Below are 17,798 nucleotides of genomic sequence, written 5' to 3' on the forward strand. Positions count from 1 at the left end.
TACTATATTTGCAATCCAATTTGTTTTCGTCTATAGCACTGAGGGATCGCATAGAAATCGAACGGTGAAGGAACTTCTGAAATCGGTTCAGTAGTTCCTGAGATCACCTCCTAAAACATAACAAATTCACAAACTTTATAATGTTAGAATGGATAAATTGATCAATAAATAATAATTTATTCATCGCAACACACGAGTTTCAACGTAATTATCTTACCTAATAATGCTTACATCCATGCAGGAAGGTTTTTTTTTAAGTCTCACGCTCAATCCGCTATTGTGTGAACATTATATCCGACTGTTTCTGCTTTCTCTAGCACATTTAATTCTTCTACCCTCGCTTGCCAGTATTTTTGCATATAAGAATAAAATATAAATATGTTTTAGTATTTTTAACCATTTCGAAAATATTAAAGAATATGTAACATAGGTACGAAAAATGCAGTTGCAATTTAGTTGAACCTATTTAAAAATAAATACAGCGAAATATTACATAAATAAATTTGCTACGAAACGTCTATTGCTATCACTTGAACCAATTGATTCAACCATTCATTGGTTTTTAATACTCTAATCCTATAAGTATTTAAATAACCAACACTCTAACATTTTAAATTCGTCTTTATTTCTTATTTTGTACATCGTATTAATCAATTATCTATTACGTAAATATAATTAGCTTGAAGAACAATTTATCATTTACACTTTCTCTATAATATTAAAATGACATTATAACATACAGGTGTGTGAAAAACATCAGTGTTGTAACAAATTGCCATTAGGTTACAAAATTAATACAGTAATTTATTATATAATCATAATTGAACCGCTCTTACAACAGCAGTGAAATATTACACGTGAGCATCATTTAATTGTGATTGATTAAATGTTTTTCAATAATATATTGTGAAGCTTTGGAATTTGATTGCAAATTGTTGTCATTTGGTCCAATTTTTCGTAAGAAATAATATTTCGTTTGTGAATAGGTGTCGATATTATTAAGACATCGATATAAGTGATGATAATTTGTATCAAACTAATTTTGTGGTATGAATATTTTTAAATAAAATATTAAAAAAAAATACAAAATATACGAAATGCAAACTTTTATGCAGTTTCAATTAAAGTCCAAAATTTCCTTATAGCAACAAATTATGTATAAAAAAGCGCGTTAGAATTATACAAAAACTTTTTGGAATGAGAGCAATAAACGACAGAAACCATTCTTTAAAAAAGATAAAATAGATTTTGGATAGCTATTGGCACCATATTTTACCACTAATTTACATCATATATCTAACTGGTCCAATGTTATTTGCATTCTACATTAAATTCAATGTCAATATTTAAAACAAACTTGACATTTGAAACGAAAGTTAGTGAAAGTGCACTAGCCGGGGTATCTTGCTTTGTCTATATAATTATATTATAGGTCATTAAACTTTACGAGTCTTCATCAAAAAATCTTTAATTGCAATCAGATTTGATGCGGGCGATAGCTATAATTTTTATATTTTCCAGGTTTTAATACTGAACTTTTACATTGAAATAATTCTCAAGTTTAGATTATTTAATGATTTAAGAAATTATTCAAATCCTAACATCCTATAAAAATATAGTTTTTAGTTATGCGTGGATAATACACACAATCTTGCGCTTTATTGTATGTAATATGTTATTTACTATATCATAGTATAGAATTAGTATATTTAAGCAGTGACAAATGATTGGGCACTTTATATTTTTTTTATAAATTGGGATTTGGACGTAGCCCTCTCACTTTTATGTTCAAATGTATCCATCCAGACCTCCATATTTTTTTCCTCACCCGTCCCATCCTCCATGCCTTTTTTCCCGTCATGAACGCTTCCTTACTCTTTACCTTTTAATAGCGAGCAACGTATTTACGGCGGCCCTACCCAAACTAAACCTTCACAGATTTTTAACAGATTTAAATGAAATTTTTATAGATATAGTTTGAGAGCCGAGAAATGACATCGGTACGAGAGTTTTTACTCCGAAAATCTAACGGGAACGAAAACTATGTGGGTAAATCCCCGGGACTCTATACTTTCTTTTGACTTGACGAATTCTTGACGAAAAGCTGAAAAACATTTTAAACGAAATGTTTAAAGTTAAAGTTATCTTATAAAAAAAAAACAAAACATCTTATCACGTATTTATATTTTACGAATACAGATCATATTTTTTCTCTTTTCAGATCTATAATGACGGTGAAAAAGTCAAACCGGTGCGGAGGCTGGGCGGCGATCGTAGCACGACAGAAGTTACATAATGCCAATCAACAAATTGACATCATGAGTATAAACAAACATACATCACAGCAAGATTATAACGTTATAGTTGGGTTCAATGAAAAGGATCAGCTACAGCTACATACAAAGGAAGATTCAAACGATGACGATAAACAAAAGCTTGTCAAAGATTACAATTCTAAATTTAACAAATACGAAAATATTGCGATCGATGACATTGTTACTTGCGTGAACATCGAAAATTATCCCAATTGCGAGAATACTCTAGTCTTTTACGTAGCAAAAAACCTTGGCACAGAAGCTGTGGCGCTCAAATTTGAGAATGAACAGGACTTTAAAAGAATATATTTCACATACAAATATTTCAAAATGCGAAACCGGTTAACGAAGAACTCGGCGCCCTATTCAAGTAGTGATAGTTTATTTTCTAAAAAGAAATCAAATGATTTTAAGAATAGAAAGAATAGCGTCGATGATTATAGTATGTATGATAAAAAATCTGAATATGATTTAATGCAAACAACTGACAATGATGGTGTAACGCATATATCAGTCCAGCAAAAGAATTTAAATTTAAGATATGAGCAACCTTTAAGTCTTATTGGAATAAAAAATGATATGACGGATGCCGGTGAAATAGACAGTATAATATACACGGATATTGAAATTCCAGCTAAGCCTCAGAAAAAGAAGTTATTCAATAAGAAATCAAAGGCTCCCTCGCCGCCGCTGCTTCCCACGAATAAAGAAACGCCAAAGGTATTAAAAGGTGAATTTGTTAGAGTGAATGTTGATAGATCTCCCGACGTTATACCAAAAGACAATAAGCAAAACAAAATGCCAGATATATTGATGTTTCGAGATAAATCGAAAAGGAGCAGTCCACCTAACAGTATATGGACGAATAATAAAGGTCAGTACCTACAATGCATAATATTTTATTGACTAAGTCATTTAAGCACGCCACTACAGCGTTACTTATTTCTAAAATATAGAATACAGGTTCCAATACTGAGACTTAAAAATATTCTAAAAAGGGTTCTTAAGTCATATTCTTGATGAAATGCTTAAGCATTAAATGCAGTTGTAACGTAACAGCAATACATAAAAATTAATGAACACGCTTTAATGTGAAAGCAATTATTGATAGAATCAACTAAATCGTCTCACTTGCAAGAGCAAGATAGAGAGATATAAAAATATAGAACGCCTACGGAAATTATTTAGTCCTGGCCAGCTTTATCAGAATAGTAGGATAAACTCATGAAAATATTGTATTGTCACCGAACCTCGATCAGTGTACAAAGTAAGAACTAAATATGTCCATTTTAGTGGGTCCATATGGAGTTTTAACGAGTTGGTATTATACATACAGATGAAGCTAATAAATGCGTATTAAATAAGGCAAAATTTTCATTTAACAATAAACACTACCAATCGTAGATAACAATATTGTTTTTAATTGTAACATTGTTATTATTTAATTCCATCTTCTTGAAGCGAAAATGAATTTTGTCTAGTTTGTGAAATTCTCTCTCTAATATTTAATGGTCGAATAACTTTTACTAAATAAATCATTTTCGTTTTGAAAACATTGTTTATAATGTTGTACATTTTACCTATAATTTGTAACATTTATCCATAAAAAATTAAAACTATACTCAAACATACTTTCAACCATTTATAAAAATTAACAAACATTAACGTTTTTAAGTTGTTAAGAACAATTTACAATAACAAGCCTTTCGAGCGGTCGAAGAGCCTTCAAAACCGGCATGATTTAAATGTTGAAAGAAATTTCACTCACTCTACGCAGATCAGATAAAATTTACATTAAAATTACGCAATTGTATACAACAATTGACTGTAGTACGGAAACGCCTGAAGACCCTACCGTAGTTACGTGAAAGTAAAACATTAACCAAGATGAGCAATTTACTACACCCATTACTTCTGATTTCACAAATAATAAGACATTTTGACCTTTGGACAATTCGATGCATTGCACAATGCTAAACTCGCGTATTGTGATTGGAATTCCAATAATTGAAGTACGTGCTTCATAAATGCTTTTAAAACAGTAGTTTAAAATCAAACTGATGTTAAATGCATAGGTAATTAGACTTTTGGGTATATAAATTGCACACTCGATTAAACCTCTTTGTCTCCTAATTTCTGTAAATATAATAAAACTAGCGCTAAGACCGCGAAACCAAGCCTTTTACAATGGATATGAGATGTTTCACCCCTGTAAAATGTAGCCAGTGTCACTCTCTAGCATCCCATCTCTGGACACAAGAAAAAATCATATAAAATCGCCCCGTTGTGATGTGAAAAAAATGCAAACAAAACATTTCCTCATTTATAATGTACTAAAGATTTCTGTGATTGAGAACAAGCAGTACTAATAATTCATAATAAATGAATAAGCGAAAATATATTAAATATGTGTTATTGTCAATATTTATTGTTTTTTAATAAATCATCTAACACCCAAATCTATACAAAAAGGACAAACAAAACATTGCTCAAAGGATTTTTAAAATGCTTCTTCGCCTAAATGGTACATTGATGGTTCGTATAAACTGACTTGCGCGAAGTGAGAGTTTTAATATACCATGTGCTGGATAGGAAATTAATCATAGAGAGAATGCTTCTAGAACACATCATTCATACTACTGATTTGCTTCATTTGTTGATAATAAAACAAATTTACATATTTAACACATTTGCGAATTAAACAGAGACATAACGTCTAGAATGGAATGTTGTTCGGATAATCGCGACTCGTTTCGTTCGCGCTTTCTTGATTTGTTTCCGAGACAATTGCGACAAAATTTTGCCTTGAATTTCAACATTCAAATCATCCAAATGAATTCAAAGCAACGGCTTAATGTATTTGTAAAGATATATTTCTCCGCTTTAACGTTTAGATGCGCTTTGCCTTTGTAAATTGTCTGGATGCCGACACTTGTAATCGATTTAACGACCATTGGCGTTTCCAAGGTCGCTGGTGACCGTCAACTTTGCGCAATGCTCATTTGCCTGGTTTGGTTCATCTTAAATTTGATGTGCAATTTATAAATTAGATTGAATGTTATTTACAAAATCCGTAATGCGATGTGTGCTGACGTCGTTTGGGCCAATTTCGTTATAGATGTGACAATAAATTACAGTCAAATTTGTTTGTTCTTATTGGTTTATAAACGCAAGTACTTGAGCAAATAATAGTGATGTACCTACTATGTTACTAGAGTATGCAATTTATAAGCATAATTATTTTTAACCGACTTGAAAAAAGATGGGGTTATATAAATTTGACTGTATATTTTTGGCCTTTTATGAGCTTTCAACTGGGTGAACCGATGGTGATAATTTATATTTTTAAAGCTGGTGCCTCTCGTGGAGTCATTTAAATTAGGTCTAGTTCTAATAATTTAAAGGTAGTAGTTTAGGTAGTTTTTTTTTTGGTAATAATAATTTAATTTACTTTAATTAATTAAACGTTTTTAACGTAAACTTGAGTTGATTAAAGCGATTCGAAATCCCTGTAAGCAAGAATTTCTTTAGGAAGAGTCATTGAAAAATGAGACAAACATCCCAATATGTTAACAGATAAATTTTAAAAGACACACAATAATCAGTATAATATTCACAGTAGGACATGTTGTAGAAATTCCTTATTATGTTTTGATGCGGTTTATCGTCTTAGAAGATCATAATATTACGCTCGCTTCTGATATGCGGTTGTTGTATCCATCAAATGTTCAAATCACTTGCATAACATTGGAGTACGATGTCACTAAGATGTCTTGGACTAACAAGCTGTTATAAAATCACATGTTTGTGTTGCGTCTTGTCTCGTTGGCCCGTTACAAATGACTATTGCAAATAAAACACCGACATGCGAGTGCTCGTATTGCGAGATAAGTCTTTAGGTTCTAGGAAATTTAGGTTTCCCTTTTATGTCATTTCTTTTGTTTGCAATTTGTGATTAAACTATTGGTACGATATGCGATTTATCAGTTAATATTGTCAATCGATTTCACGAGAACTTCAATGGGATCAAAATTTCTACTGAAAATTTATGAAGAGCGCGCCGGCGAAGCCGAGGCAAACAACTAGTTGTTAATGAATAGATAAACCTAATGAATCTAACTTCTATTTGCCAATAGAAATACGATCCCTAAATCCTATCCTCCTGCTAATATTATTAATGCGAAGTAATAGTTTGTAAGGATGTGTGTATGTTTGTTACTCTTTCTCGCAGAAACTACTGCACCGATTGCAATGAAATTTGGTACGTAGACAGCTGGACAACTGGAATACCATATAGGCAACTTTTTATCCCGATATTCCTACGGGATACGGACTTACGTGGGTGAAACCGCGGGGCGTAGCTAGTATAAACATAATTCACAAAAACATATTACAAGATGAATATGGAGAAATGTCCTTCTTTCTCGTGGCGATCTTACATACTACAATATAGATAGCATTTATAAACATATGGATTAGGGGGACTGTCATCTATCTGTTATATTATTTTATTTCATATTTTATAACATTATGCAAAAGAAAAAAGATTCAAGATGAATTATTCTTTAAAAAAAATAATGAGAAGTTTATTGATGTTTATCGTATTATAAAAATAGAGGTGTACATCAAAATTATAGACAAAAGTATAACTTGATATGTTTTGCCAAAGAATAACCCGGATGTGACTTTCAAATACTTAAAATCTACGTCTCTTATGTCTTCCATCATCTTAAATATCACTTGACCAAAATAATAGGCAAATATTTGATCAATTAATTTGTCGAAAAACATATTAATTGCCTAATGAGTGTAATGCAAACCCGGTGTAGGCGCGTGTATGGAATAAAGCTGTTTTTCTTTTATATGTACTAACCTTTCCTCGCGGCTTTGCACGCTTTAAATTCGGAGTAGTTTAATAGATGTTATCATACATATAAACTTCTACTTGAATCACTCAAACTATAAAAAAAAAACTGAATAAAACTCCGTTGTGTAGTTTTTAAAATCTAAGTATACATATACAGACGCGGGAAGCGACTTTGTTTTATACTATGTAATTATTATATATTTTAAATTTGAAATATTACGCCAAACAGTGGATATAGTATCATACGGTGGTTTGTTATACGGTTATGCATTTCTGGATTCTATTCGACTTCGCCTATCACCATTACAAAACCTCTAACTGTCTAAGCAATAAGTCAAAGTGATGGAACATTTGCCGGAGGGTCTTGAAGCTTATAGTAATTCCAAACTACCTCAACAATTGTTAACCTAAGGTTGGTTAAGAAGGAGGCATCACGTTGACACAGATACGCTCATCGCATTCGTACACAAAAGACTATTAACTTTACGATCCTGTACCGCAGCGTGTAAAGAAATTGCATTTGTAAAATTTGTTTTACGATTGGAACACGTTACACCGTGTATTTGTTGTGAGAACCGTTTGGTGACTTCTTTGGTGTTTTAACCGCAATAGTATCGATTTTTCTAGAGTGAGTTACAGCCAATGACTATTGCGGTTACTATTACGAGGGCTGTGTCCACCTTTATATATATTCTGTTAACACCTCGTAGAGTGCTGTAAAAATAAATAGTAATAGAATATTATAAATATTATTTACTTTGCCTTCGTTTACAATACTTCGTTTGCCTTTAGTAGTTCCTTCCCAATAGCTGTGCCCGCGAATTTTGTTTCGCCATCAATAAGCTTGCATCCCAAATTTCATCCCCTATTAGGGCTTTCATTTCATCCATTAGGGGCTTAATTTAAAAAAAAACATAGTAGCTTATGTGTAAATCTGATGTAAAAGCTATGTTAAACTTTAATCAAAATCCCTTCAATTGATGGAAAGAGCTATAAACATCCATACATGCTTACAAATTTTCGCGCTTATAATATTAACGCCTACTAGTATTAAGTAGGATTAATATGATTTTAGTTTTCTCTTACTGTCGCTTAAGTTCATAAATACATTCTTCTACATCGTTGAAATAAATGGCCCTAAAACTAAACCTAGCATTAACATCATTATTCATTATTAATGTAGACTTTAGCCTTTCAAATCTTTTTTCTGAGTTACGTAATGCGTCATTGCGCAGTATTTTATTACAGGAAGATGGATAACTGAGAATCGCGGGAACTTAATCTTTCATGCTTGAATTATATCACATATCTAGTTAATTGATGAACGGTGACTGGGGAAATGTATTTCCTTGTTTGTGTCTATATTTCTATTAAAGACGGTTCTATTATACAATTAAGTGTTGCAAGGAACTATGCTTGTTGTGTAAATGTACACAGGTAGTAGGGTATGGATAGGCAGCAGGGTATGGCGAGTTCGCTTCTGTCAATCTTATTTTCTCTAGCTGGGAGTAGATGTCTTCCGAACCAGACTCAGATGTTTTCTTAATTCTTTCGTTAATCCTAACAGCTTCGCCTCAAGGTGAAGCTCAAAATGTTAAAGCACATAGTATTAAGTACTGAGCTTGTCAACTTCAAAAATTGCTTGTTAAAAAATATTTTAAGACACAGTAAAATATAGAATCATTTCAGAGAACCACGATATTTTTGCCTTCTATGACTTTTTTAGAATATGTCTAAAATATAGGTAGAATCGTCATAAAGACCAAAATAATAAAAGAAACATTGCATCAAAAGAACATAATGTTAACAATCAGCTATCTTTATTGTTCTCCACGAAATATTTTATTAAAGGTCAATTTTAAAATCACGGTGCATCAAAAGATCGACCTTTTGTGATCCTCTATAAAACAAGCTTGATTACAATCATTAAATTTAAATTAAAATCACTATTAAACTAAATAAATTAAAAATATTACAATATGAGGTTTTAACGAAACTTAATGGTATTGCAATTATCGCGCACCCAAAAAAGAACCCTGTAGTATGCTAAAAACAATGCTTCTATGTAGTTTCATTATAGTAACGTAAACCTCTACATATTTAATGTTAATTGGGCAATCTGAACATCTATTTTAATAAATTTATTCAATACACTTGCGAAAATGTGTTGTCAGTTAGTATTTCACGATTGGTGAATGCAAAACATTTTTGACAAATTCGACAGCATTTAAGTCAAGTAGGTCAAAAGATGAATCTTGTTCGATAACCTTTTAAACGTCGATAATGGAAAGGTATACCGCCCGTTGATTATTAAATTATTTTTCGCATTATTAAATAATTACTCCTGTTTGTAACGATAGTTTGCTTTTATTAACATTCACTAAAAATATTTAATTTAGCTATAAGGATGGCCACAAGACCTCGTAATGAGTGAACTTGAACGAAATTTTTTCTCTGTACTTCAAAAGGGAAAGCTGTTGACTTATTGATATTCATTCTTCAAACTTAAGGTTGTCAATAAGGACGAAGATATAAATTATGTTTTTTCGTATTTTTACCTTAAAGGAGATTGTCCAATCCTTGCATCACCGACTAGGTCAACAAAACATTTGCTTAATTCAATATTTGTATGCGACGCACCACGGAAGTCTTACGTGCTTAGAATAAAACGTTATTATAATAGAATCTGATAAATTCACAAACGTACAATTTGATTGGGATGTTAACAAATAATACGTTTAAAAGCCCTTCGTTAGGGGCATCATTATTTTTGAAATGAAATTTCCGAACGCAATTTTATATATTATTGTTTGTCGCAATTACAAATAGATTTTAATTGAGTTACATTTGTCTATACAAACCGTATATGGTTCGTAATAATTGTATGTGACAATATAAATGAGACCGGAAATACATAAAATAATACTGAAAATAATATTGCCTCTATTAAGGTCGATAAGAAGGAACAGGAAACGAATTATCTGTATACCTAATAACTCGAGTCTAATCTATTTATGTATTAATTTTTCAGCTACCACCGGATACGACTCTGATCGAGAAGAATGGAGGAGTAGCCGGTCTCAGTTTTCGACAACGGCTTTCGATAGCTTGGCCAGGCCAACCAAAACAGCAATGGCCCTCACTCTAAGGAAACCTCAACGACTAGAACCCGTACCACAATATTATCGACTCACTAACGAGAGTAAGACAAAATTAACACCACTACCATTCCGACCTAACAATTACCTTCCGAGGCAACCGAGACTACCGCGGCCGAATCCTGAAATAAAAAGAAACCTAACCACTGACCATCGGATGTATGCATCCTTGCAGAGTTTAGAAATACCGAAAAAATTGAGTGAGCCCAAGAAGAACGATGTGAGGAAGATGAATTACACCAATGTATCAAACAAGATTACTGGTCTGACAAATAAGCTTAGAGATTTAGGGAATGGTAATACAATAGGACGCTTTAAAGCTCAATCTCACGGTGACGTTGCCAATTTGAAGCCAGTATTAAAGACAAACGGACATGATGGAGCGAAACGGTCGGTCGTAAGGACTTGCAGCATAGAACCACCAAAGAAAGTTACTTTCAGTGCATTTGCGACCGTTCAAGTAGTTTGAAGAATTAAAACTAAAATGCCTGAAACGCTACCGTGTTCAGAGAACATATTTAAAGATATGATATGCATGGTGGTACTTATGTAATTTAGATAAGCGATATGAAAGCAGGTCGGGATGTGTGTAAATATAGAGAAAAATTATGTTTTTGTTCGTACTTATTAATTGTAATGCAATAACAATTCGTTTAATATCGTTATGGTCAATTAACTGCTGTTGCAAGAACTGTACTATTTTATACAATTGTATTTATTTGAATTATAATATTGTGATACTTAATGAAACGAAAGAAAATCAGTAAAAAAATGTGTTTCATTAAAGTAACTAATCTTGTTTGAAAATTTCGAATAATTTTTTTTTCTATGATTCATGAAAATCTGTAATTGAAACTATCTGTAGACATCGTTTGTGAAGGTAATATTTGAAGGGTCGTATTTTAAAGTTTTCACGAAATGTTTTTGCCATAGAATTTAGTCGTGGTAAGCTCCTAAAGTTTTAGTGTCATGGCTTTACCAAATATATTGATGTAATGAAATGCCACCAATCTTTGTGAGAGAGATTGTCGTAGGTCAGTTTCAGATGTATGGAAATCTGAAATATTGTTATTTATTTATTCTTAAAGAATAATTATTATAAGCAGTAGTCTGTGTACTTACTGATAAATTGAATTATTGTATCGTAAGTAAGGCTGAAAATAAACTAGGGACTTGTTATATTTTAGTTTTGTATCTAATATGTAAATTTTGACGCACCTTATGATTCTGTTAACAATAAAAAAATCCTTTTAATATTGTATCAATTGCACAATGCTAAAGCACAACACTCACGTTTAGTTTATTAATATACTTCCATTGTTTATTGAATTATCATGCATTATAAAATTGTACCTATTTACGACATTAGCTAAAAAGCGCACGGCGAAAAAAGAAATGAAGTTATTCTCATAGGCAATTCCAGAGAATAGCGATAATTAATTCGTTTAGTAATGGGATTATCAATTTAACAAAACAGAACTTTAAAGACTTAACAACTCGATAATAAAATCCGAATTACACCATTTGGAAATTGGCCACCATACTTGTAATTGCTAGTCGATAAAATCTAAAACTCCTGCAACAAAAATAATATAAAATTAGGATTTCCTCATCTCTATTATCATTGAATCTTCCATAACTATTTGTATAGTTTTTCCTTTAATTAGTTGAAAAATTACAACGGATAAATTTTTTGCATCAAATTCATCCTATATCCATTTTATTTTAGATTTATGTATATTTTATCGATTACTATATTCCCTATTTTAGTATTATTTAATTTGAAATGTATTGTTATTACAAATACATGTTTTCCTTTCTGTATATTATAAAAATAATTGCATATAAACTTACAAATATAATATATTCATTGAAATTATTGATTGTTTACTTTATTATTAATTAAATTATAAAAGCTATATGTAAAGTTATATATTAATTATGTAATTTCTACTTTTACCGTACACTATCGTATTGTATAAAGTGTAGATAGATAAAATTAATTATCTGTGAATTTAATTATTATTCACGAGGAATTTTATTCACTAAGAAAACCATGGTCACTACTATTATCTGTTTAGTGAATTTGTTTGAGAAATAAATAATGAATTGTTCTTTTGTTGTATATTTTATAATAGTTTCCACTTTCTATTTTGTGTTATTTTACCTAAAGAATTTTGTTGAATGATTCTGGTTCTATTTAATGGGAATACGAAAGTTATCCTGACGCACGCACACATTTATACAATTAAGTGGCGGCTACACGCACACATGCGTACGTATTATGCTCAGAAATAAGAATACGCCATGCTTATAGAATAATTAGACAAAAAATTAGTGATCGCCCGTATATTGGCATGGTTTTAGATGGTTGAATGAAAATTTTTGATACATCTTTGTGATATTTTTATTTCAGAACTAAATATTTAGCATCATGCTTTTAACATGTATTAATTGATATAAAAACCTTAGTTATTCAATTTTAAATAAGCAATTTAAAAATATCAGAAAAATAATTAAAACAATATCTAACTCAAGAGAGGTCAAACCCCACTTCTTTAATTAAATAAATCTTTATCGATAATATCTATGAATTAAGTTCATAAATATTATATTTTGCTTAGCTATAACATGGGAGGAAACTCTATTAAATCTAATCATACACACGTTACATGGCATAAATATTTAGATTTTTTTTTCACAATAAAACTATTTGAAAACATTATCGAAACCGCCAAGTTCAAGCGCAAGGTGAACATTTATCAAACAATATAGATTGTCCGAGCAATTGTTATCGCTCTTGTAATTAAATGGTTAGTTCTCTCCACACTTGTGGTTTGACTTCGAACACATAAGGTATTTTTTGTGCATTTAAAATTATTATAAATAAGGAATTAAATTTATCTATATAATAATAGGATCGGAACGATTTTGATTTTCATGAATAAAATTTGGTAATTTTATTGTCAATTTTTTTTACATTTTTTATTATAATATTTAGAAAAAATTATACCGCCTAAATTCTGGTCCTCATTGTATTTTTGGATAATTTATGTAAATGAAAAAAATAACTCTTCAAAATTCAATTGTGAAAATTCAAAAATGGCGTGATTTATCTTTTTATATAATAAATTTGAGTAAATTATTTTGATAATAAATTTTAGAATTATGTTTTAAATATCTCTTATTAAGTTGTTAAATAAATAAAATAAATAGTTGTTCTTTGATCCTTTCACTTGTACTGTATATTCGATACATCATAGAATCATAGAAATTCATTGTTAAGGATTGGTTTCACAGAAGTTTGAAATTTACGTTACATTATTTTATGGTGCTATTAAAGTAGGTAGTTTCAATGAAATGTATGCAAATACAAAATATATATAGATCTATTAAATTATGCATTTTGATAATAATTATTAAACTTTTATTTTTATGATAAATATTAAATTGTATAATTTTACGATTCGAAGGCGCTTCCACAGGAGTCATTTCCTATCAAATTATCTTGATTAAATTCTTTTCTTCACCACAATAAAAGCAGTACCGGGAGAAATATACGGCTTGTAATATTTAGGCAATATAATACCTAGTAGATTATATGTTACCTACTTTAGTTAATTTTTATTTTATTCATGTTATTTTTGTAGCAACCATGTCGGCTTCTAGCGCGTTTCAGTCCAGCAAAATTGTACCAGATGTCATCCCATCACCACCCGCAAAAACTATCACGGTAAGTAAACAAATGTTTATTTCCGTTACATCTAGTACTATTGCACTATGACATAATTTTTTTTTTTTTTTTTATGTCACAGTCGGCAATGGAGCTGGTGGGTCGCCTGATGGTAAGCGCTACCACCGCCCATGAACATTTGTAGAGGCATAAGGTCCATTACAGACCTTACGCCTCCACAAATGGATTGCCGACTTTTTGGGAAAGGATTAAGAAAGGATTGGTGAGAGGAATAAAGGAAAGGACTGGGAAGGCAAGGAAAAGGATATGGGCCTCCGGCTCCCCCAAATAAATATATAAATATGTATTCATTAATGATAAAAATATCTCAAATTTTTCATTCGGAGCTGTGAATGTATCTTTGACTGTTAAACTGACTAAATCATATATATACCTTATAAATTTTATACAAGTATTAATATAATTTATTAAATTAATGAAAATTGGATTGAGGTGAAAAGAAGGTTAATGTGTGGCTAGATGACAGGATATTTTTAGAAATAAAGATTTAAAATAAAAAAAAATAACATTGTATTTTCTTGTGTTCGATTTTACCCGAGTATTATACATTTAGAAAGAAAAGACTACATAACGGATTTTAAACGTCAAAAAGTCCGTTTAAAAGTCTTTAATTTCTAAAAATAAAACATGTTTTGCTCAAAAAGCTGATAATGCTATCAGATTAGCATTTAGAAATTAGATTACATTTGGTTTGTAATGGTACTTAATGGGAATTCAGAGCCGTATTAAGATCCTAATGATTAAGAATGTGTCAGGATATGACTGATTTATTCCGTTTTTTCAATACATATTTATAAAACATCTGATAACAAAACAAGGTCACTGATTGCAGTAATTAAAATACTTTAAATGTCTTATCGTACTACGACTTATGTAATACACCAAAATAATGTCGATTGTGTGTATGATCTTAAATTTATAGCATTGATAAATATGTTTTGACATGGCAGTTAAATGTTTACAATTTCGATATTTATCTTATCGTATGAACTGCAAAATTGGAGTGGAGTTCTTTTCTTAAAATAATAAATAAGCACGCGTAAGCATTTATTATTTTCAGAAATATTAAATATTGATTTTACTTGCAACAAAAGATCCCACTTACCTCATAAAGAGCAAACATATTTTTATGCAAATAATTCCTAATAAAAAATGAAATCCCATGTTCCCTTTTGGGGTACGGTGCAGGTGATATACATCTATTTCATTGATCGATTTTCTTTAAGGACAAGTAGGTGATCAGCCTTCTGTGTCCTGCCAGACTAAGACAGTAATATTTTGTGAGTACCGGAAATCGAACCCAGGACTCTTCGCTTCTACGTTCGTGCGTTTACTAGTGTACCAGATTACTAATAACAATTAAAAGATATTTCCCGACGTTTTCGATTTATTAATTATAATTTTACTTAATGGCTATAAACAAACATGAGATTATTAGTCTCATTGCTTTTCGGTCACACTTATCATTATTTTAGATTATTTATAATCTAAACTTGTCTAAGAAGAGGCAATCTAAAAATTCTTTTGTTATAAGTCACTAACACGCATAGGGACTGCGTTATTCAATAAACAAAAACGTAAATATTTCAGCTGAAATATCCGAGTGGCGCGCAAGCTCAGCTTGGTAATGAACTGACTCCAACCCAAGTGAAAGATCAACCTACTGTCTCGTACGAAGCCGACCCTAACGCGTACTACACCCTCGTCTTTACAGGTAATTTTGATAATGACATCCCGTTATATTATAGTAAGGCGCAAAAGATTTTTTATAAGCAGCTATACGATACCTTTTGGATCAAAAAGTTTCAATATCAAAATGTATCTGAGTGTCAATTTATTGCGTGGATGCATTCCATAAATTATAGACGGACAAATAGACGTTTTCTTGCATGTCTAATATTTGGCCCAAATAAAGGTAGATCTTAGTAATGTTTGTTTCATATATAAAACATCTTAACTGCATAAGCATTCTCCTACTTGGTTAAAGATAAACAAGACAACCTTGGCGACATAAATGCTATAGTTTAGCTTTCAGATTTATCCTTCATCCCAAAAATTCCATACAAATAGCTGCCCAATTTCGTGTTCACCGCCCCTATCAATACAACTTGCGTAACTACTAATGTGTGCATAAAAGCAATTTCCAAATAAAACTTCACTTCAAAAACTAACCAACTCCTATTCACTTCCAGACCCAGACAATTACGATGGTCCCGAACTGGTATACCGTGAATGGCACCATTGGTTGGTGGTAAACATCCCCGGTAGTGACGTAGCGTCTGGGGAAGTCCTCTCTGGTTATATTGGATCTGGGCCTCCGGAAGGCACCGGTATCCACAGATACGTCTACATTCTGTATAAGCAGCCGAAGAAATTGAGTTTCGATGAGAAGAGACTTAGTAACAAGTGAGTGATGTGGTTTTTATCTTACTGTGATTTTTCTTGTTGTTGAGATATCAGTATCTTCGATTATTGATATACCGATTAGATAAATAGTATTTAGTTGAGTAGCAGACCAATGGTTGGATGGATATTTTAAAAGTTAAGTAAATTTTGAACGCCTAGCGTTATATAATAGCAAATATGTTTATCAACAAATATGTCTTGTATTTCTGTAACTTGTTTTGTTTAAATTTCAATAAATATGCTTATGACATTGACATAGAATTGTATTATATTTTTATGCAAGTAAAGTAAAAGCCAGTAAAAGCTTGCTTCACACCAAAGCTTAAAACACTTACATTTCTTATAAACCACATTTTGAAGAATATAGACTTTAAATTATATATTTTACTTTTATTATTACCCAATTACAACATAGTATTAACAATACTGTAATTTTTTAAAATTGTCTGCAGATCCATTGAAGGCAGAGCCGCGTTTTCCACCAAGAAGTTCGCTGAGAAATACAACCTGGGAACCCCCGTCGCCGGCAACTTCTACCGCGCACAGTTCGACGACTATGTGCCACTTCTATACAAGAGCTTGGGGGCTTAAAATCTAGACACGATTGCACCAGGTTTCATGAAATGATATTATATTTATTACTTACAACAGTTACATATGGACAGGTATATTGTTTGAACAGTTTGACAAAGTATGGTGTGCAAATATCGCTTTATTTTATTTATTTTTTGAACATATTGACAATGTTTTTGTGTAATTTATACGTTATTAAAAGTTTTTGTGTTTTTTATTTTTTGATACTTTTTATACAGTGGAGACGTTCGTCATAAAAATCATTTTCATCACACAAATGAAAAGATTTTTTGAGTTTCGAGTAACCATAATACTTGGGTGTATACTAAAATAACAATGGAAGAACATTCAGTTTGTGTTTGTTAGTCTTGAGAAAACTATATAATAACTCTATTCATATTAAGTTATTGTATTGGCGCGTTAGGTTAAATTGCAAAACTCACGTGGTTACGATGTGCTTAGTAGAGGACTAAGGTTACTTATAAATTTTTATTATCAATTTTAAAATCTTTCAAGAAAGCCCTATTGAAATTAGATTTTGTTTTTGCCAATGACATCTTATGAGCTCGAAATGACCTGTAATTTATAATTGGAGAGTTGTACAAATTATATATTCACAACGTATCACACTTTACACTAATATTATAAATGTGAAAGTTTGTTTATTTGGATGTTTGTCCGTCAATCACGCTGAAACTGTTCAACAGATATTAATGAAATTTGGT

General features: G+C 31.1%; 2 protein-coding genes across 3 annotated transcripts in view; both read left to right on the forward strand.

The window, feature by feature from the left end:
• Positions 1-11,938, forward strand: part of LOC119836325 — a 53,430-nt gene extending 41,492 nt beyond the window's left edge. For both annotated transcript variants that reach the window (XM_038361624.1, XM_038361623.1), the window contains 2 exons: positions 2,222-3,189; positions 10,214-11,938. In XM_038361624.1, the coding sequence (XP_038217552.1) occupies positions 2,229-3,189; positions 10,214-10,809 (1,557 nt within the window). In that variant the 5' untranslated portion in view covers positions 2,222-2,228 and the 3' untranslated portion in view covers positions 10,810-11,938. The remainder of the gene's footprint in view (positions 1-2,221; positions 3,190-10,213) is intronic.
• Positions 11,939-13,176: 1,238 nt separating this feature from the next.
• Positions 13,177-17,277, forward strand: LOC119836326 (phosphatidylethanolamine-binding protein homolog F40A3.3-like). The gene is made up of 5 exons (XM_038361625.1): positions 13,177-13,196; positions 13,991-14,073; positions 15,685-15,808; positions 16,287-16,500; positions 16,953-17,277. The coding sequence occupies exons 2-5, from the start codon at positions 13,996-13,998 to the stop codon at positions 17,089-17,091; spliced, it is 555 nt and encodes a 184-aa protein (XP_038217553.1). The 5' UTR covers positions 13,177-13,196; positions 13,991-13,995; the 3' UTR covers positions 17,092-17,277.
• The last annotated feature ends 521 nt before the right edge of the window (positions 17,278-17,798 follow it).

Source organism: Zerene cesonia, chromosome 23 (assembly GCF_012273895.1).
Source record: "Zerene cesonia ecotype Mississippi chromosome 23, Zerene_cesonia_1.1, whole genome shotgun sequence".
NCBI lineage: Eukaryota > Metazoa > Arthropoda > Insecta > Lepidoptera > Pieridae > Zerene > Zerene cesonia.

What these genes read in the sequence shown, in the direction of transcription:
- LOC119836326 (XM_038361625.1), top strand. Translation starts at nt 13,996, where the DNA reads ATGTCGGCTTCTAGCGCGTTTCAGTCCAGCAAAATTGTACCAGATGTC. An exon ending in CACCCGCAAAAACTATCACG is followed by an intron (nt 14,074 to 15,684) that starts GTAAGTAAACAA and finishes TAAATATTTCAG; the next exon opens with CTGAAATATCCGAGTGGCGC. An exon ending in CTACACCCTCGTCTTTACAG is followed by an intron (nt 15,809 to 16,286) that starts GTAATTTTGATA and finishes ATTCACTTCCAG; the next exon opens with ACCCAGACAATTACGATGGT.